The 21658-nt window shown below is 41.2% G+C and overlaps 1 protein-coding gene across 3 annotated transcripts; it reads left to right on the forward strand.

Annotated features, from left to right (window-relative positions):
* The first annotated feature begins 481 nt into the window (after window positions 1-481).
* MTX3 (metaxin 3) lies at window positions 482-17649 on the forward strand. 3 transcript variants are annotated; one of them, XM_024197863.2, is made up of 9 exons: window positions 482-563; window positions 1902-1971; window positions 5874-5950; window positions 7883-7975; window positions 10014-10196; window positions 10350-10426; window positions 11378-11535; window positions 13799-13887; window positions 16078-17649. In XM_024197863.2, the coding sequence occupies exons 1-9, from the start codon at window positions 483-485 to the stop codon at window positions 16186-16188; spliced, it is 939 nt and encodes a 312-aa protein (XP_024053631.1). In that variant the 5' UTR covers window position 482; the 3' UTR covers window positions 16189-17649. The 3 variants fall into 3 exon arrangements, with proteins under 3 accessions (XP_024053631.1, XP_024053634.1, XP_024053633.1); XM_024197865.2 differs by lacking the exon at window positions 482-563 and adding an exon at window positions 962-1075; XM_024197866.2 differs by lacking the exon at window positions 13799-13887 and having other exon boundaries at window positions 16078-16197.
* The last annotated feature ends 4009 nt before the right edge of the window (window positions 17650-21658 follow it).

The raw sequence follows: 21658 nt of genomic DNA on the forward strand, positions 1-21658 counted from the left end.
ACCCTGTGTTAGCTGCTGAGGGCTGACAGCAAGGCTCAGTGGCCGCGTACGCTCTCAACTAGACTTGGGGAGAAGGGGACATTCGAGGCCCCACCCCAGTTTGTACCACCACCCTGGAGCCTACTGCATCACCCCTGCCTGTGGAGCTGCGGGCTCATGCATCCGGCCGCACCAGCGGCCAGGTCTATGCGGTGCAGTGGGTCTCTCCTTGTTCCCACCCCGTGGTGGGGGCGCCGCAGCTCCAGGGCGGGCGGCTGGGCGTAGGCTGTGTTGGGAGGGTGCAAGGTGGGGGCAGGGCCGCTGTAGGCGGGCTCCGATGGCCAAAATTCCGCGACACGCGCTAGCGCTGCACCCCTTCCACTGGGCGCCAGCAGCGCGAGGCCCACCAGTGCCCTCGGCACACGCGTCTCGCGGGGCACAGCACCCGCCGGAAGGCCGGAGGCGGAAGCGAGTGCTTCCGGGGGCAAAGAGGCCGCGGCAAGATGGCGTCACCCATGGAGCTGAGCTGCTGGGGAGGAGACTGGGGGCTGCCGTCCGTGCACACGGAGTCCTTGATTGTCATGGTAACGGCCGGGGGGGGGTCGACCCAATCAGCTCGCGGGAGGTGGGGCGGGGAAGTAGCTCGCGCCCGATCGGCTCGCCGACCTGGATGGCCCCAGCTGGCAGCGCGCTGGGGGCGGTCGGGAGGCTCTGCGGCGCGGCGCCGCTGCAGATGCCCGTGAGCTGCTGCCGGGCGCGGGGTCCTAGTTCCCGTCTCAGTGTCGGCGGAGCCGGCTGCCGGTTTCTGCCTTCGGCGATCGCAAACGGCCCCAGCTCCCGCTGCAGCGCGGCCCCCGGCTAGAGCCCTGTCCGTGCCCTGCCCGGCTGCGGGAAATCCTGCCCCGCGCTGTGGCCATTGAAATAACTCCGGGAAGCGGTTCCCTTCCATCACTGGCCTGTGTCTGACGTTGGTTACGGTTCATGCCGCTTGCCGGTTCCCTGATACCGAATGGCGCGTTATTTATACCTAGCACGAGACTCTGTGTAGGCTACAGGAAAGCGATGCTACCTTCCCTGGCAGGTGGTAGTGTCAGAGGTGAGCAGAAAGCCCATTAATTGAAGTGTAGCAACATTATTGTTCACTTCTGTGTCTTTGGTGATTGTTCAGTACGGAAAATTATTTCTTTAAAACTATATGACAGTCTGAGGAGTTTACAACCTAAAATACTAATCCTGATATCCGATCTGCTTTGGTGGACTTTTACACCATTGCAGAGCTGCCCTGAAGTCATTGAGCCTGCACAGGTGAGATTGCATGGTCAGGAGGTAGGGAATTGCTGCCATGTCTTTTTCCATGTAGTCTCTAGAGCAGGGGTGGCCAGCCTGAGTCTGAGAAGGAGCCAGAATTTATCAATGTACATTGCCAAAGAGCCACAGTAATATGTCACCAGTCCCCCATCAGCTTTCCCCCTCCCCCCCCCCCCCCCCCAGCGTCTCCTGCCCAGCAGCCTGGTGGATCAGCACCTCCCCCTCTCTCCCCACACCTCTGATCAGCTGTTTCGCGGTGTGCAGGAGGCTCTGGGCGGGAGGGGGAGGATATTCTTAACTCATAGTTTCCTAGAAAAATTCTGACATTTAAAAATTATTCTAGCTAACCACCACTGCCTGAAACTGCCTAAACCAACCCTTTAGCAATTAATATAAATACAAGTTACAGCAAGAAATTTTAACTCTTAGCACAAAAAGATTAATGTTAGTCATCTGTCTGTTAAAAAATACACTGTGCATAATGAAGTTGAGATCATGTACTATTAACAACATGGCTACCCAGAAGTGCTCTAGCTTAGTGATATCAATTCTTAAAGAGATCACATTTTTTTTGGAAATGCTGACTAGAATTTTTAATGCAACTTTTATTGCAGGCTTATGCCAGATTTTCTGGTGCTCCAATGAAAGTGAATGCTATTGATAACTCATGGAGAGCTCCAAAAGGTACTTCCTTTTGTAATTTTTTTTCCTGTGTACACTAGCCATTTTACAAACGAAGGACTGAGTTTGCAAATACTTGTATGTACATGCCAAACTTTTACACATGCGAGTAATCTATTTGACTTCAGTGGGTCTACTCACATTAATGAAGTTAAGCATGCATGTAAATATGTTTACAACATCAAGCCTGGAAATTGTATGACAGTAAAGTGCTATCCGGAGGGTATAAATAGTATGTCCTGTATCACTATGTAAATTTGATACAATTGACAATCAACAAAACACTGAAACTGACTATACCTATAGTTTTGTCAAACACACAAAGTAAACAAATTGAACCAGAAAAAAATAAAAATTTTCTAATCTTTCAGCACAGTATAGCTAGAGGTTATTTGTTACTATTCAAAATAGTAGCCACAGAACTTTCAAATGGAAATTAGATTATCAAGTTACCAGTGTTCCTTTAAATTAGGTGTAACTTGTTTGGAAGATGAGTGTAAGCGTCAAGAAGTATAATTTGCACCAATCTGAATGTGCAAAACCATGCTGAATTTATTTGCACAAAGGTGGATTAAAAAGAGGGTGTATGAAAAATACAAATAAGAGGTGGGTTTAAGATAAGATGCTAGGGAAGCCTTTATTTTGGACCAGTTTATTTCCTTCGCCATTGGCATGTAAATTGCATTCCTTTTGCACAACCTCTGGAAACCAAATCAGTGCAAGTTAAACTAATTTGCCACTTCTACCTGTTACAGGATTAGGTTGTATATCACTTATATCCACACAGAACTTGGCCCCTTTTGACTTGTAGGGCCAAATTCATCCCTGGTATATCTCTTTGACTTTAGTGAATTACATAGGAACTAATTTAACATATTTGCTCATAAAGTCTGTATTTTTTAACAAGTAACTATAAGGAAAGAACATTTTAAATTCATCTAATTCTCCAAAACTCTGGTTCAATAATAAGAGTCTTATTTACTTGTATTATGGTAGAGCTAGAGACCAAACCAAATCTAGTCCCATTGTGCTAGGTACTGTACAAATATATAATATCAGAGAATCATAGAATATCAGGGGTGGAAGGGACCTCAGGAGGTCATCTAGTCCAACCCCCTGCTCAAAGCAGGACCAATCCCCAACTAAATCATCCCAGCCAGGGCTTTGTCAAGCCTGACTTTAAAAAACTCTAAGGAAGGAGATTCCACCACCTCCCTAGGTAACCCATTCCAGTGCTTCACCACCCTCCTAGTGAAAAAGTTTTTCCTAATATCCAACCTAAACCTCCCTAACTGCATCTTGAGACCATTACTCCTTGTTCTGTCATCTGGTACCACTGAGAACAGTCTAGATCCATCCTCTTTGGAACCCCCTTTCAGGTAGTTGAAAGCAGCTATCAAATCGCCCCATATTCTTCTCTTCTGCAGACTAAACAATCCCAGTTCCCTCAGCCTCTCCTCATAAGGCATGTGCTCCAGCCCCCTAAACATTTTTGTTGCCCTCTGCTGGGCTCTTTCCAATTTTTCCACACTCTTCTTGGAGTGTGGGGCCCAAAACTGGACACAGTACTCCAGATGAGGCCTCACCAATGTCGAATAGAGGGGAATGATCACATCCCTCGATCTGCTGGCAATGCCCCTACTTATACAGCCCAAAATGCCGTTAGCCTTCTTGGCAACAAGGGCACACTGTTGACTCATATCCAGCTTCTCGTCCACTGTAACCCCTAAGTCCTTTTCTGCAGAACTGCTGCCTAGCCATTTGGTCCCTAGTCTGTAGCAGTGCATGGGATTCTTCCGTCCTAGGTGCAGGACTCTGCACTTGTCCTTGTTGAACCTCATCAGATTTCTTTTGGCCCAGTCCTCTAATTTGTCTAGGTCCCTCTGTATCCTATCCCTACCCTCCAGCGTATCTACCACTCCTCCCAGTTTAGTGTAATCTGCAAACTTGCTGAGGGTGCAGTCCATGCCATCCTCCAGATCATTAATGAAGATTTTGAACAAAACTGGCCCCAGGACCGACCCTTGGGGCACTCCACTTGATACCGGCTGCCAACTAGACATGGAGCCATTGATCACTACCTGTAGAACCCGACGATCTAGCCAGCTTTCTATCCACCTTATAGTCCATTCATCCAGCCCATACTTCTTTAACTTGCTGGCAAGAATACTGTGGGAGACCATATCAAAAGCTTTGCTAAAGTCAAGGAATAACACGTCCACTGCTTTTCCCTCATCCACAGAGCCAGTTATCTTGTCATAGAAGGCAATTAGGTTAGTCAGGCATGACTTGCTCTTGGTGAATCCATGCTGACTGTTCCTGATTACTTTCCTCTCCTCTAAGTGCTTCAGAATTGATTCCTTGAGGACCTGCTCCATGATTTTTCTAGGGACTGAGGTGAGGCTGACTGGCCTGTATTTCCCCGGATCCTCCTCCTTCCCTTTTTTAAAGATGGGCACTATATTAGCCTTTTTCCAGTCATCCGGGACCTCCCCCAATCACCATGAGTTTTCAAAGATAATGGCCAAAGGCTCTGCAATCACAACCGCCAACTCCTTTACCACCCTTGGATGCAGTGCTTCCAGCCCCATGGACTTGTGCTCATCCAGCTTTTCTAAATAGTCCCGAACCACTTCTTTCTCCACAGAGGGCTGGTCACTTCCTCCCCATGCTGTGCTGCCCTGTGCAGTAGACTAAGAGCTGACCTTGTTCGTGAAGACAGGCAAAAAAAGCATTGAGTACATTAGCTTCTCTCTCTCCCCCCGCTCCCTTCCCCTCCCCCCACTAGCCTGGGCACATCTGCAGGGCAGGGAGTCCCCCTGCACCCAGGCTCCGGCCGAGCAGCAGGTTTTTTTTTGCTTTGCTGTTCTGGCTGCTGCGGGTTTTTTTTTTTTTTTTTTTTTTTTATTGCTTGGGGCAGCCAGAAAGCCAGAGCCGGCCCTGCTCCCAAGGGGGCTGGCCTGGGCCTCACCATGCTCCCCGGAATGTTTCTCCACGCCCCCGGAGGGGGAGACACCCCACAGTTTGGGAACCACTGCTGTAGGCTGTCCCAAAGAGTTTACAACAGGGGTCAGCAATCTTTCAGAAGTGGTGTGCCGAGTCTTCATTTATTCACTCTAATTTAAGGTTTTGCGTGCCAGTAATACATTTTAACGTTTTTAGAAGGTCTCTTTCTGTAAGTCTATAATATATAACTAAACTACTGTTGTATGTAAAGTAAATAAGGGTTTTAAAATATTTAAGAAGCTTCATTTAAAGTTAAAATAAAATGCAGAACCCCCCGGACCAGTGGCCAGGACCCGGGCAGTGTGAGTGTCACTGAAAATCAGCTCGCGTGCTGCCTTTGGCACGCGTGCCATAGGTTGCCTACCCCTGGTTTACAATCTTAAACCCCAATCCTGCAATCTGGTGTGTTCAGGTGGACCCTCACGCCATTGTGAGGAGTCCCATTGAAGTCAGTGAGGTTCCATAAGGGTGCAGGGAACTGCCTGCTCAGATCAGCTTGTGGCCCTAGTTTAAGGCAAGGCATAACTGGGGGTTAAAACAAATGGGGGAGAAAGATGGGAGAATGGGCTAACAGACTAGTTATGTGTACAAGTTGTAGGTTTACAGGCTGAAATTTTCAAATAGGAATCTACAGTTAGGTACCTAAAGAAGTAGCCTGCCAAGCACCCAGCATATCCCATTGACTTCAGTCTGACTGTGATGTGGTCCTGTCTTTGTTTGGATTCTTTTTTGTGCTAACTATGGCCCTGATTCTGCAAACACACACACAACCTTAATGAAGTTCTTTGTTGTGTAAAGCTAAACACTTGCATCAGTGTTTGCTGGATTAGGGCCCATTTCAAATTAAACTGAAAGTGTCCGGTGTAAATTCTGTTGACAGTATAATTCTCACTTCTTAGGAGATGTGCCAGTGTTGATATCAGAAGACACAGTTATTGCTCAGCCAGCAAAAATACTAAACTTCTTAAGAAAACAGGTGAGTCTCTAACTTGCTAAAGAGAAGTGTTGGGTTTAGTTCAGTTTAATTTAATTTGCAAATTGTTTTTTTCCTCTATCATGTAACGTTTCTACCTGTGTCCCAATATTTATCTATAAATATCCATATATAGATGGTTTCTAATGACATGAAGCCTGATTCTGCAACTCTTGCTTGCGTAGAGTAGCACTCGGTCACTTCAATTTGACTACTCATAAGTAATTGACTCTCAAGCATAAGTAAGGGTGGCAAAGTGTGGACCATGGTTAGCTGTTTAAGTAGGATTAACCTTAACCCTTCTAAGGTTTAAATATAAAACAAACAACAAAAGCTTCATTGAGCAGGCTGACCCAGCCTGAGTTGTGTATTAAGTGTTCAAATAGCTAATCTTTTTCTAATGTTGCTGGTTTTTGTAGATCACATTTTTATATCAAGTTTTTTACATAACTGGATTACTCTAACAAAAAAATTTATTTTACTTTAAAACTGCTATTATTGTTAATCTGCTGTGGGGATTTTTTGGATAGCAAAACAAAGAAAATCTGGAATCATTTTTAGTGATGCACATTTTGGCAATGTACAGTTTTACTTTTGATGAGCTACGTCTAGAATGTTAAGTAATCTACAAAGGGTGGGAGTTGGTTTGTACAGTTTTTCCATCTTTATAATGTAGGAAGAGGGCCTAAAATGGTATTGTCTCTCTTTTTTTCCCCCTGCTTTGTTTTTACATTAGAAATTCAGTTCCTGTCTAGCCTGGAAGAGTCTCTGATGACTGGAAAGTTAGTGATATTATGACATCAGAAGAATTAAGAGAGTGAAAGCTGAGAATTGGAGCTGGGAAAGGATTTTTAATCACACTGTTAAATAGGCATTAAACCCAAGAATTTTAAAAATCAGTGACTAAGGAACCTCTTGGAGAAAAGACATCGGTTAGAGATTCAATACCTCTCTCTTTCCAATCAAGGTGTGAGAACTAACAATATGCATCCTCCGAGATATCCAAGAGGTCTTCCACAAAAACTGGGAACACTCCCAATATGTCTAAACTTGTCTCTTTTTGACCAAACAAACTTCCAAATCCTCTTTATACAAGACTGAAAAAGTGGGCACAAGACCCATTTTAAAAAAAAATATCTGTTGCAGGTCACCTTTTAAAAGGAACAAATATGTACCTGCATAAATTTGTGTGTATCTCTCAGCCTTACGTTCTTTGAGACGTTTCTCGCTTCTGCTCTAGAAACCAGGAATGGTACAGAATAGTTTATACACATATCCACTTGTCTTTTCTTTCCTTGGGCAGTGAACTATAAGGCTAAACGTCAGGGGTCAGATTCTGATCCCAGCTGACTTAAATGGAATTGATTTGTTGACTTCAGTAGAATTACTCAAATTTATGCTGGTATAATTGAGTCTAGGATTTGGTCTATGGTACCTTCAGCACTCCGACAGTGTTTACATTTCTAAAACAGTAACTTTGAAAAATAGTGTTTTGGTTTACTCTTTATACATCACCATATGTGCATGAGGCTTTACAGAAAATTGAGAGAGCTATCTGCTGGAGGAGTTCAGTACATTGGGACCTGAGTAATACTTTTTGCAGCTGTTTCACTCTGCTGCTGCTTGGAAAGCAGTTAAAGGCAGGCTATTTTTCTGGGCCTTCCTCCCCAGTGGAGGCTGAGGATACTGGGAGCAGTAGAGAGGTTGGGCAGGGAGAGGTTTAGCGTAGTGGGTATGGGTGATTAAAGGAAGGAAATTTCAGTAGCTATACATTTTCCATTCTTAGATTGCAGGACTTAAAATTATTTTGGTTACTCGACCTGCTTAATAACTGTTTAGCTCTACAGAAGTCACCAGTTGTGGGACTTCTTTTCTGTGTGAGAATTTTCATGTGACACTATGTGTGTGTTGCATGTGTGTTTTTTAACTTGACAGAAGTACAATGCTGATTATGAACTATCTGCAAAACAAGGAGCTGACACACTGGCATACATTGCACTGCTTGAAGAAAAACTGCTTCCTGCTGTGGTAAGCATCTACAAACATAAAATGATGGTCAAGAGAAAAAGTGATTAATAATTAAATAGTGCCTAATGTGAGACATTTTAAAGGAACTTGGTTTCCAGAAAGAGGGTAATGAATGCTTTCAGACACCGAATGCAGAAGGCTATACATTATTAGTAAATATTTGTATCTGTGAAGGTGTTAGGCAGCATGCATTGCTCCAAATGGATTCTTATGGGAGATGGTCATTGGTGTTGACTGTGGAGATGTAGCAGTCACACCACAGTTATGGCTGCAACTTACTTCCTTTTTTAAGCCCAATTTTGACAGTACTTCTAACTGCTTCCAAAAAATTGGGGGGCAAGGGATCTCTGAGACACTCTTTTTAAAATGAACTATACCTATTTTTCCTTTATTTTCTTTCTAAATGTAACTTTTTTGGAGAAACTGTGTCACAAAAACAATTTATACTAGTGTGACATTTTGGGGCTCACCCAGACCAGTAAGGGGTTCTGTCACTATCTCTCCTGTAACCTTGGGGTGCCTGAATGCTGTGCTGCTATGTCTCAGATCCCTGACACCAATAGCCTGCCCATAAGCACAAGGTCTCGCCCAGGCTTCCACCAGCCTAGTTATTCACTGCAGGGTGACACCAATGGCCCTTCCAGTCCTGAGTGTCCCAAATCTGTTCTCTCCAAGTTCTTAAGTACCAGACTTTTCCCCTCTGATTCATCACCCCTGAAGGCATTAACCAGGGCAGGCAGTGAGAGAACCCCTTACTGGTGTGCATGGTTCCCCAAAATGTGTCAACTAGAAATTTCAGATTTGTTTTATTTAGTACTCCTGAATGAGATCTGGCATGCCTGACTATTTTTGATAATGTCAGGGGCATAACTGTGGAGTTCTTTATAATGGATTTTTGGAACTTCTCAAGGTATGCTGGTATAAAGATGTGCTGGCAGAGTCTGTAAATGCTGTCAGCTGAACTGCCCAAGTTTAAGAGAAGTTACACATGTGCCTCTAAAGATTTGATTTAAAGACTGTTTTGTCATATGTTCTATTAAATAACCTGTGTTCCCTGTACATCACATCTAGAATTGTAATAAAATATCTTTCTATCAGAAAGCAAAATAACTATCCTTAGCAAGCTTTCATGCAATATAGATATTTTTTTCTAAAGACATCTAGAGAAATTCTCAGATGAAAACTACTTTAAGATACAGTTCAGGCTTTAAATAGGTATCAGTTGTATTTAAACATGAGTCTTGTACTTATTTAAAAATGTAAAAGCCTACACATTCAAAGTTAAGGTTCTCTAACAACCTTAACTCTGACTCTATTAATATCCATATTCTAACAGACCACCAGGAGCCTCCATACCTCAGTCACATCTACCATAGGCCACAAGCCCTCACCAACATACTGTGAATTACAGTAAAGATGTAGAACTCTGTAGCTGCTAGGATTACCTCTCTATTGGAGTTGTATGACTTTGGCTCCAGTTTGTACAGGAAACCATTACCTACCATACTATAGGTCTACCAAATCTCACAGACTGGTGCTGATTCTAACCTAGCTTCTTCACCTTCATCTACTTCCTGAGAGCAATAAACACCAATATCTCCCTCATCCCACTTAGTTCTGTAACTGTCTCAAACCCATTCCCTCATTTTGTTCCTCAATGAAGGATATAGTGTGTGATAGTGATATTATAGTGATATAATCTTTTCCTGTGACATCGACACTGCACAATAAGGTGAGTGAATGATCTATAAGATCAGTCGTCCATTTATTTAGATCCTTCACTTTGAATGTTATGCATTAACTACAATGTCCTAATGTCTTAATTTAATAGGTGCATAGTTACAGCCTTAACTGTCTCTTAATGCCTTGTGTGTGGGAATATAATTTAGTAAGGAGCCTGCTTGCTTTTTTTAATACTATGAAAATTCCTATTATTTGTGTAACAGAGAACCTTACACAGTCTTTATAAAGAGAAGCATAATGTTTTCATTAGAATTCCTATTAACTCTTGTTCATGTTCTTCACTATGTTGATACAGCTGCACACATTCTGGGTCGAGGCAGAAAATTACTGTACTGTGACAAAGCCGTGGTTTGCTTCAAGGATTCCATTTCCATTGAGTTTGTATCTACCTGGGAAGATGTCCAGGGAAGCACTTAACAGGATCCTGCTGACAAGGGGAGAGCCTCCACTATACAGTTTGAGTGAAGTAGAAGCACGGGTATGCTTTGCTTTATGAGTAACGTAGGTCACAAATTGGTACTGACAAGGGGAAGAACTGAAATGGAGACTTACATTGTGTAATGATAAACGCTGTTCTGCATGCTAGTCTTCCCACTTTTTATTGCTCTTAGGTCAAATTTTCTCTTGTTAGATATACAGAGATGCCAAGGAGTGCCTTAATCTTCTATCAAACAGATTGGGAACATCTCAGTTTTTCTTTGGAAATATGTGAGTGTAAACCTTTTTATGATTGATAGTCATCTCACATATTGCATGCTCTAACATTATTGATTATGAATGTCTCATGCTGCTCCACAAGAGGTTCATGTTTAACATTTATCTTTGGAGGTAAGATCTGAAGAGAAATGTGTATGTAAAGAAACATAGTACTTCAGTGTCAAAGTCTATTCAGACAGGGGTCTTGGTGAACCAAAGATGATAATTTTTCACTAGAACCTTCTGTGCTTTCTCCACTTATTTATATGTCTTTTGCTGGTGATGGCCATTGCTTAAACAAGATAATTAAAACCAGGCCCATCCACTTTAACTGTAGCAAACTCCCTATTTTGGCCACATCATGCTGCCTCAATCCCCAAGTGTGGAAGGCCCTAAATACAGTAGACCCACAGGTCTACTGTGCAGGTGGACATTCCATGTGTGCTAGCTCAGCAGCTCTCTCCAAAGTAGTTCTGGGGGATTTGGAAGCAGGAAAAGGGAGGGGCAAAGGTGTGGTAGTTATCTAAATCAATGCAGTGATCCCCCCACATTTAGTCAACTGCTGCTTACTTCTATTTATGGGCTGTAGTGCTGGATGTACTAGTGCTTTGTGGCCTGTGAGCGGATTCTGTTTCCCTGCATAAAGTTTGTTCACTTGGTCTCTGCACAGGAGACCAGACTGTTCCAGAGGTGATGCAAGAAATGGTTTGTAATGTGACTTGAATGACTACCATACATGGAAGCAGGGCTGAATTTTAATTCTGAAATTATGCTGCTTGAGCTTGTAGGGCCCTCTCAAATTCAGAAGCTCTAAAGTCAGAGAAGTGCACCCAGCTGATGGTGTGATGGAGTCCCAGAATAATTGGTTAAATTGTGCTTTACATTTTTTTGGTGTGTTCTCAGAAAGTGGTTTATTGGAGTATGGCATTGTTAATGTTTTGTCTGTTTTTACATTCTCTGTAGGCCTACAACCTTAGATGCCTTTGTATTTGGTTTTCTCGCACCTCTTTATAAAGTGCACTTCCCTAGAGTCCAATTACAAGAGCACTTGAAACAGCTTTCCAACCTGTGTCGCTTCTGTGATGACATCCTGAGTGGCTACTTTAGACTTAACGTTACAGGTAAGTCATATTTGTTTTTCTTCTTTAACATGTATACTATATTCAAAAGAAGGATGCCTCTTTCCATTGGACGCCAAATTGAAACTATATTAGTCAGTTACAAACCTACAACTTAGGCCTATGGCTTTTCATGTTGAGGTTGTGGAGAAGAAATTAAGTCATGATCAGTTCTCAAGTTGTATAGTAGGATAAAGTAATGCTTTGGAACAGTGGAGTGACAACAGCACTTGTTTAACATTTTTAAGTAGCTTCTCCTGCCCCTTACTCTTATCGTATATTATTTGGAAATGGGAACAAATCTGCATTTGTTATTCTGATGTATGAAACTGAGAAACTGGATTGTTCCTCTTCTTCATCTTTGTTCACACAGCCTAAACAGACATCTCCTTTGGGTTAAGAAGATAACTTAAGTCTATATGGCCAAATTTGGTGGTCCTTAAATTGCGCAGGTCTCCCACTGACATTGGGGGAGGTTTTGCTCCATAAAGGATGACAGCACTTGGCCCTTATTTACCAATTTTTCCTCCTGTATTTAGAATCTGTCCCTTCAAAGTCAGATTTCTTTTCCTTTTCTAGAAAACAACCTACCAGTGTAAGCCACACCAAGACCCATAGTGTGGGTCTTTATCCCTCCTCTAGTGACTAGATCATGTAAGAGGTTTGAGTTTGCTACTGCTTCCAATGGATCTGGTCCTTTAACTGAAGCAGTAGAGTTTCATGCTTTTAGATCCAGAGATCCCAGCTTCAGTCCTGCAGATGACCCAACCTGAGGCATCAGTACACCAGCATTTCATGTTAGGATGTAGATATAAACACAGTACTGACAAAAACTCAAAAAGCCAGACTGATATTACCTCTTCTGATTTGCCAGCTGATATAGTGTTAGATGTGTGTGTGTGTTGCGGGGGAGGTTTCCCTTTCTTTGGAAGGATGAGGGAAAGGATAGAAGGCATGGAATATATCTGGGAAGGAAATGGGTACTCTTGCATTACAGTAGATAAAGGGTTACCAATGTCAATTGTACAAGAATAATCCCGTCTAGTCAGTCTAAAAATCCTACATAAAATATCTAATGACTTGGGATGGGGAAAGGAGAAGAGGAGAGTTCATAACTTCTCAACCACTTTGGACAAGTTAAGATTAGCATTGCATTTTGAAGACTAAAGGCTTGTCTACACTAGGGGGTCTCAACCTTTTTCTTTTTGAAGCCCTCCCCTCCACCCCAACATGCTATAAAAACTCCACGGCCCAACTGTGCCACAATAACTGGTTTTCTGCATGTAAAAGTCAGGGCCGGCGTTAGGGGGTAGCAACCAGGGCAATTGTCTGGGGCCCCACGCCACAGGGGCACCAAAAGTACATTGTTCAAATTCGACTTCATCCCTGGCTGGTGGGACTCAGGGCCCTGGGCTTCAGCCCCATGCAGTGGGGCTTCGGCTTTCTACCCGAGACTCCAGCGAGTCTAATACTGGCCCTGCTTGGCGACCCCCCCGAAACCTGCTCTTGGCCCCCCAGGGGTCCCCGGACCCATGGTTGAGAACCACTGGTCTACACTACTGCTTAAATTGATGTAAGTTACGTCACTCAGGAGTGTGAAAAAACTGCCCCCCTGAGCGACGTAACTTACATCGACTTAAAGTGGTGTTTACACGGCACTATGTTGGCGGGAGACGCTGTCCCACTGGCATAGCTTCCTCCTCTTGTTGAGTTGAGTAATTATGTCGATGGGACAGTGCTCTCCTGTCGATGTAATGAATCTTCACCAGACGTACTACATCGGCACTGCAGCAGCACCAATTTAGCACGGTAGTGAAGACAAGCCCTAAGTATTTGACTATTGCAAATCTTGCTTATGGCTTTAACTTTGCTGTCAAACTTCTGTGCAAATGGCTTCTTTATGGCTAGATGGAGTAAGGAAAAGAATCACAATTTTTTTGAATTAAGGGGGGATCCTGAAACTTTCTTTTGTTGTAACATGAGGACGTGGTTTTTAAAGGGTTGAGAACCACTTAATCCTTGCCTTTAAAGCATGTCGTGAATTAGCAGGGTGTACCTATATCTACATAGGAGTTCAGGTTCAGGATTTCAATTTGGAAACAAAAGGCTACAACATTGTCTGCAATACAAAGTGTTTCTTTATTAAAGACCTGTTTATAGGGGTGAAAAACTGCATGATCTTTCTGTCCAAAAAAGCTTTGCAAGAGACTTGTGAAGCTCTTCTAAATTTCATTTCAATCTTCATCTTTCTGCTTTGATGCTTTAGGCTTCTCTCCATCTGGACAGGATACGGTAGATGCAAATCTACAGAAACTCACACAGCTTGTAAATAAGGAATCCAACTTGATTGAAAAGGTTATTTCTCTTCAGTCTTTATTTTCCATTAGTTCTTGTGACTTCATTGTTGTTCCCAGCTATTCTTGCATATTGGGGCCTGGTCTACACTACAGATTTATGTCGATGTAAGGTAGCTTATGTTGACCTAACTCTGTAAGCATCTACACTAAAATGTCACTCCCACCGATGTAACTCACCCATTACACCGACTTCCTAACTCCACCTCTGTGAGAGGTGTAGTGCTTAAATCGATGTAGTTAGGTCGACACAGTGCCAATGCATACATTGACTGTTGCTGCCTTTCAGAAGCTGTCCCACAATGCCCCCACAATGCCCCCAGTTAAAGTGGTGCAAGTGCTCCAAGTGAGGACACGCACCGCCGACACAAGGAGCACAGTGTGGCTGCGTAAAACCGATTCAATTACTGTGGTGGCTGTATGTCGATGTAAATTAGGTTGACTTAATTTTGTAGTGTAGACTTGCCCTAAATAATCATTGTAACTTTACAGTGCAAATTCTTTCTTTCCTTGTTTCTTTGCTAAGGCGTTAATTTACGTAGAAAAATATTAACATAATGTCATAATTCAGAATAAACCAGTAACAAATTCTTGTTCTTCCCGAAGTAACTGTTTCATTGTATTCAAAGCAGTACTGTTGACAAAGGAAATACTGTGTTCAAATGTTGAAGGATAACACAACATATTAATAGGAGTATGTATTATTTGTGATGCAGTAGCACCTACAGGCCTCATTCCTGGATCAAGGCCCCATTGTGCTAGTCACTGTACACACATGTAAAATACACAGTCCCTGCCTCAAATCTTGTCATCTTCCAAAGACTAATGTCAGCAGTTTTCTTTTGAATAAATGCTGTTAACCAGCAGAATTTGGTTAACCATGTCCCTATTAATAATCCAGACTTCTCCCTGAATAAGGAATTGGTAATGAGAGAGGCAGCTTTTCACTGTCAGGCCTGCAGTTCAGATAATCCATCTGAACTAGAGACCAAAAGTCCTTCCCATGTAACTGTTCAGGGCCTTGTGTGAATAGTCTTGGCAATCTAGAGATGTCCACATCATCAAATCTGCTGCAGTCTGACACTACCCCTTTTGTTATGGTTTCTGTTATCACCACTTAAATCGGCAACTGACAAAGTTTTTTCATGGTGTCCCCTAAGATGTGGAACTTGCTCCGTATGGACATCCATTTAAGCCCTTTCCTTTCGGTTTGAAGACCCAAAGAGCCTTCTATGTAACTACTTGTCATCCCCTGTCTAGGAACATTCCTTCTTTCCCCTACTCACCCTGTATTTTTAATCCCACATTTGTTCCTTCTAATGCTTGTTGGTTTTTTTGTTTTGTTTTTTTTTTAGTTAATGGGTGAGTCAGAAGTTCCCCAGTCTGTCCTGTACTTGGTAAAGGGCACTTGTTTCCAAGGCTCTCTGTCAGAACCTTTCATAAGAACTAAATTACTGGGGAAAATATTTGAGGACACCAAGCATATTAATTCACTAAAAAATGCTACCCAGATGTGACTGAAAATAACATTCAGAGAAAAATGTCAATGTATCAAATGGTTTGTTCATGAATAATGTGGAGAATTGCCTGCATTAGGTATTGATTGTAACATATTTGCTGGACTTTATGCACTGTTCTATGTGGAGTGTTTCAAATTCCATTTATTTCTTCTGGGAAGTTAAAATCCTTTTATTCAGAGATTGCTTTTAACCTGTCTTTGAAAAGATCTTATCATGCTCTTTTAGCAATATATTTTATAAATCATTAGCTAATTGAAATTCCCCCAACTCCTCTGCAGCTTCAGGTGCTGAGCAGGTTAATGCGCCAGTTGAATTTGGCAGCTTTATGACTTTTGATCCAACAGAATTTGGCTGTCATAAAACTTAGGTACTTCCTTGGAGAAGGTGAGCCACAGCATTCCCTCAATGCTCCCAGTTAGATGATTCAAGGAAGAGCCCACATAACTGTCCCACCTCTTATCTGTCATGATATAAATAGCTATCTCAGCACAAGCAGGAGTTTAGGGATGAGAGAGGAACCAAAGCATCCTTTATGACCAGGGCTGAGAGCAGAAATAGCAGGGTGAGACCACTCACACAAACATTCATGACTGGAACCCCGTATGCAGGCTCTTGGCATGCATCTGTGTTCTTCTGTATGCCAGATTCAGCTTCCATTTTGTTTCCTGCAGATGGACGACAACCTTCGTAAGAGTCCTCAACATCCCCCTCGGAAGTTGACAACACTCAAACTTAGTGCAGCAGGAGATGAAAGCAGTTCATTGAATCGCTTGTCGCCCTGACAGCCTGTGTTGCCATGTACGTGTGTTTGCCTTCAAGTAATCTGAACTTCACAGTAATTCTTTACATAAATGTGGTCTGACAAGGGGATGAATCACTAAATATGGTATAAAACCAATAAAACATCCCATGCTGTCTATTCCTATAGTCCAGTGAACTAACACTAAGTTAAACAATGTACTGTATGAAATTGCCTTAACTTCTGGAGATTTCTGCCTTTTAGGCTAGCACATTTGTTGACTAAGATTTCATTTTACTTTTAAGATTTTTGGTTTTACTGTAACCATGTTATAGGTTGACCAGGTTGCTATACACTAGTGTAGCTACTTAATCATCACTTCTAGCATTTTTCTAGATTTTAGCAGATTACCAAATTCAGTTCTAAAATGGGTAGGCAATGAAAGATTATCTTTGATGGCAGACAAGAACTGAAAGTAATGAGGGGTGCTGGCCATTTGTTAATGTGCTTTCACAAATAATGTATTGTGTATGTCTTATATTTTAAGAGTATGTATATTTTAAAAGTCACATTGCACTGCTAGGAGGCACAGTGACCAAATGTACTAGAACATCACCTCTGAACCTTTATTGAGATCTCACCTTAGTCAAGCAAGTTTCATCAGCCTACTGGATAGCCATGCTACAAAATCACAGCACAAACTATAGTATAGAAAGATTGGCAGTGTTGGTTCAACAAAGGCAAAAGACCAGACTAGCTGGTCTGGACTGAAGTGCATTGGTTAGGGTTGTGTGAAGAAGCTTGCACAGGCCTTTCTACTTCATACTGCTGGCCAGTCTCTAACAAGTCATCAGTGTCTCACTTTGATAAGCACTATAATTCACCCAAAAACTAAAACAAAAGTCATCTAATCTTATTCCTTGATCAAGTCCTTGAGAGTGTCACACTGCAAATTCTTCATTGAATTGTTAAAAGAGATGCACATGTAATTATGTTTCCTCTTAGCAGCACTGTCAGTTCTAGAAATCCAGATAATTCTGAAATTTTGGTATGTTGACAGATGCTTTATTAATGATATCCTCAGATTACTAAAAATGCTCAGCCAAAGTGGGAGCTGCTTTTCGTCAAGTGTTAATTCAAGATTTCATCTTAGAGAGAGATGATGCAGACGGGTATATGTGCAAGATTACTGCTAACTTTATTTGCCAAGTCAAACTAAGAAGTCTCTTGACATTTTTCCTCTCAACTATTTCCAATGTTCAGTATATGTAGATAAACTATTTATACAGACAAGACTGTGGATTGTGTAAATACTGTACTTTATTTGATCAGCAAGGAATGTAATCTTAACTTTAACATATCTTGTTATTTATAAATAAAATGTTGGGTCTCCAGTGGACACGTGGAAATAACTTTGTTACATGCTACTTCTAGAATGTTTTAGCAATTTGAGACATACTGAAACCACACACAATAATTGAATAAAATGACTTTCATGTACATCCCTAGGGTTGTCAAATGTTTTGAATTTTTTTATTGTCTGCATCTTGATGAGATTTAGAACGAGATCATGTTGCATAATTTCTCCAAAGTTCTTTCATAATCTAACAAACGTAATTGTGAAGAAAAGTATAACTTGATTAGTCTGTTTTGTGAATATGCATGTTTTCCCTTTAAAACTTTATTTTGTAAAATAGTTGATCTCTTGCTTTGAGATTAAAGGGGTTTTTGAAGCACTTCTTATCCAGAACTAAAAGTTTGTGTTTGAGGTAAAGTTTCCTATGGAAGGATTTGCATATGATCTATGAAACATTTCTACAGAGTAATGAAAGGGAAGCTTAATTGGCAGTTGGTAGAACAAGAGGGATCACGATAGGTGGATTTGTATATTACGTCATAGATTTTGTTTAAATTTAAATTATAAGCTTTTTCGAATAATTTAATTTTTTTATATTAAATATATATATATTATCAAGACTCCTCCAATCTGATTAAATCTGAGTACTGTTGTTGGAACCCCTTTGGCCAGACTGGAATCAAGCCCCATTTAGTCTTAATTTAACAATTAGTTAATATTAATATTAAGGGTTTGTATTTAGTGACTACTCATTCCAGTCAGTGGCCAATTGTGGTTAAATCTTTTGTGCAGACCAATATTTAAGCAATGTAACTCAAATGTAAAAACTTTATGTGGAAATCTTAACCTCTGGTATGAAGACAGACATCAGATTATGTGTGCGCTACACGTAGGTGGTGGGCAGAGTTTGATGAATCAGTTGTGTCATTCAGTTACTGCCTCAGGCTCGGTCTGAGAATGAAAATGGGTGGGCCTGTGAAGTCACAATGCAGTTCTGTGTGAACTAAGGTATACAGTTTGGTGTGGATGTCAAGAGTTTAAATATGGCTTGTGTGTATAGGTCCTTTTGAAAACAAAAAACAAAAATAAAGCAATCTTTTCTGTAACTTTCTCTGTTCTAGTTGCAGGGACATCTGTAATATCCTAAAGAAATAAGATGAGAAGTATAAAGAATGAGCTGCTGTAAATGTGCTCTATTTAAGGCTTCAAAGGCTAACTTTTAAAATGGTCTTTATTTATTTTTGCTGAAAATCTTAGTGGGATATAGCATGTTCTTATAAATAATTGCATTTTTATAAAGTTACAGCACATATGCCAAAATGGTTTAGAATGGTATTAAGAAAACCACTCAAATTATTTGATTTCTGGTTAAAATAGTTTTTCAGACTCTCAAAATATGTACCTCTCTTACTCAACATTACTATTATTTTTGGCATTCCAGTGGAAACCATTTATAATGGTATTTCTCATACATAATATCAATAGATTTTTTTCTGTTATATATTTAAAACCTTGTTGCTGTAGATCAAATACTCTTTGCTGATCTAAGCTATTGAAAGAGCTGTTAAACACACTGGCCTTGTCTAAGACATATTACTTAATGACATGTTAGATTTAGAATGTACTGATGTAGACCCCAGTTTATCAAAGCACTTAAGCATGTACTTAAAAGCTAAGCCTGTGGCCAAGTGCTTTGCTGAATTGGGGCCGTAGATCACAATCCTGCAAGGTGCTAAGCAACTCCTGTGAGGTGCTGAATTCTCTCAACACTCACTGACACTTCTCACAGAAGTGCTGAGCATGCTGCAGTATTGAGCCCTTGATCATAAAGGCTGGACTCGATACAGAGCAGGTTTAGGCATAGACACTTACGCTGAGACTAGTTGCAACAAGCGCTAAAAAACTTTAATGTTAAATTGCTTAAAAACATTTTCTCACTTGACAATGAAAAATCCACGTAAAGAACTGATGGCCTTAGGCTTGTACTTATTTTCCTCTCCTTCTCATGTTATAATGTACTCTATCAGGACTGTGTGGGCACAAGGGTTGTACCCAGTTTTATAAAAAGAGTAAGGATAAGCACAGATGTCATTCATATGTGTGCGGACATTCTGCAATTGTCACCATTTTAAGAGTGAACTGTCTATCTTTACTGTTAGGTGTCATTTAAAAACTAACCAAAAAGAGTTTACTAAAGAATCTTGCCTACCTTTTGTCAGTAGATAGTGCAATTTTATTGCCACATCATTGCCTTTAAAAACACATCTTCCAATAAACAACTTTGGGAAAAGATTTCCCTTTGGCACCATTTAGCCTTCATTCGCATATTCTATCATTGCAACCCTATTTGTTTAAATCCTAACTGTCAAATATATTCAATGTTTTACAATATTGAAGTTGCATATGTGGCTCTGCGGGTGCTTTTACTCCACTATCAGTATACATAAATATTCCTTTTCTCATAGTTAAGCCAACATTGAATGAGAGGGTAGAGAAATCAATTGCCTTGTGTGTCAAGAATGTTCATTTAAGTAGAAACAGCCTTCTTTTTAAGCATTCTATATTCAGTTTGAATTGGTCAAATTATTTTGACATGGGTGGCGAGTTAGTTTGCAGGTATCTTTGCTGCCAGACTTTCCACTGTAACATTTAATGCTTGACATTTCCAGGGCACTGCAAACATTGTCGGATCATTGCAACCCCTTTATGAGCCCAATGTGTAAGTGTTATCCCCATTTTTATAAATGATGGAGACTTGAGCCACAGCAAAGTTTAGACTTACCCAAAGCACATCTAAATAAAGGTGGTGGTGGTCCAGCTTTATCTTACGCCCTCCTGTGTTGCTTTTCTTCATTCTTTTTGTTAAACAAGCAAACTGGGCATTTATGATTACTGCTCACTTGTTTGAACGATCATTTATCAGATGACTTAGCTGCTTGGCAGGTGCCTGTTGTGGAATTACTATTTAGATTCAATTAAGTTAGGGACTGAGCTTTTCTACTTAAAGAATAGAAAAAAATTCTTACCTAGGCCATAAATAGTCCTCCCTTCCCAATAAACAATGTCAGTTTATAGTGTCCCTACTGTTTAACTGTTCTCTACTTTTTTTTTTAATATGGTGTTTCCTTGGCATTTTCCTACTCTGAAACATCTCTTGTTTGGACAGTTATTTCTGAATAAAGGTGTTTGGCTTCTCTCTCTCATCCCTTCCCCCCCCTTCTTTTATCTTGAGTAAATCTCTTTCTATAAACTCTTTCCATTACTGCAAGGCTCGTGTTCACTCCTAGCTTATAAATAACGTGAGTTGGAGAGCTATGGCATGCAAGACTGGGGTGCTAACAGGAAGCTCTCTAGTTTTCATGTGGTAGTGTCCCCTGAGAATAAACAAAAATATTTTTTGTGGAGGGACACCTTCCTCACTTCCTTAATCAGATTGGGGTGCATATGAGAAGAATTTCTCTCTTCAACTTGGCTTCTCTCATTAAATTTTGCATTTTAGTTCTGAATATGGTGAGGTGATGCGAGGCGAATCATTATAAACTCTTTTACTTGCGAGTTCCAGTGTTAGGGTCCAGGTTTGAGAGGGAATGGTTGGTTTATTTGTCTCACGAGACTTCCCCCTGTTGTGTCTAAAATTTTGTTATTCTAGCAGAACATGGCTGGTGTTGCAGAGACAAGACAGACCTTGAATTGGACTCTGTATTCAATGGGGAGCCAATGAGCACCAGGATGGTATGCTCACAAAAATCATGTGTTGTTCAATATGCAACTTCCTGCCTATTATTCCAGATGGAGATTTTACAAAGGTGTGCAGCTACTCCCTAAATATGAGTTCCAGTATGTGGGGAGGTGTTGAATGGAGGGAGTGGGGAGTTTCTGCTGTCATGGCTATTTGGGATCAAACAGCACTGAAGAGCCAAAAGATTGTGGATTTATTTAAGGCCTTGTCTACACTACCACGTTTTGTTGCCTAAACTGCCATTTGTCAACCCAAACAGTGAGTGCATACAGACTGCGAGGCGACTTTTGTTGGGGAAAATGCCCAGTTTTGGAGACAAAATACATCCACCCTCACGAGAGATTTAAGAATTTTTCCTCTATATTTTGGTCGACAAAGTGCCAGTGTAGACACCACTCTTCATTTCATTGCTTTAAT

Source organism: Terrapene carolina, unplaced genomic scaffold (assembly GCF_002925995.2).
Source record: "Terrapene carolina triunguis isolate 2854851 unplaced genomic scaffold, T_m_triunguis-2.0 Scaffold69, whole genome shotgun sequence".
Lineage (NCBI taxonomy): Eukaryota > Metazoa > Chordata > Testudines > Emydidae > Terrapene > Terrapene triunguis.

Excerpts from the sequence above, each read along its gene's own strand:
- MTX3 (XM_024197863.2), top strand. The coding sequence starts at position 483 with ATGGCGTCACCCATGGAGCTGAGCTGCTGGGGAGGAGACTGGGGGCTG. Across the intron at positions 564-1,901 it reads CGGAGTCCTTGATTGTCATG|GCTTATGCCAGATTTTCTGG; the intron begins GTAACGGCCGGG and ends CTTTTATTGCAG. Across the intron at positions 7,976-10,013 it reads AAAAACTGCTTCCTGCTGTG|CTGCACACATTCTGGGTCGA; the intron begins GTAAGCATCTAC and ends ATGTTGATACAG.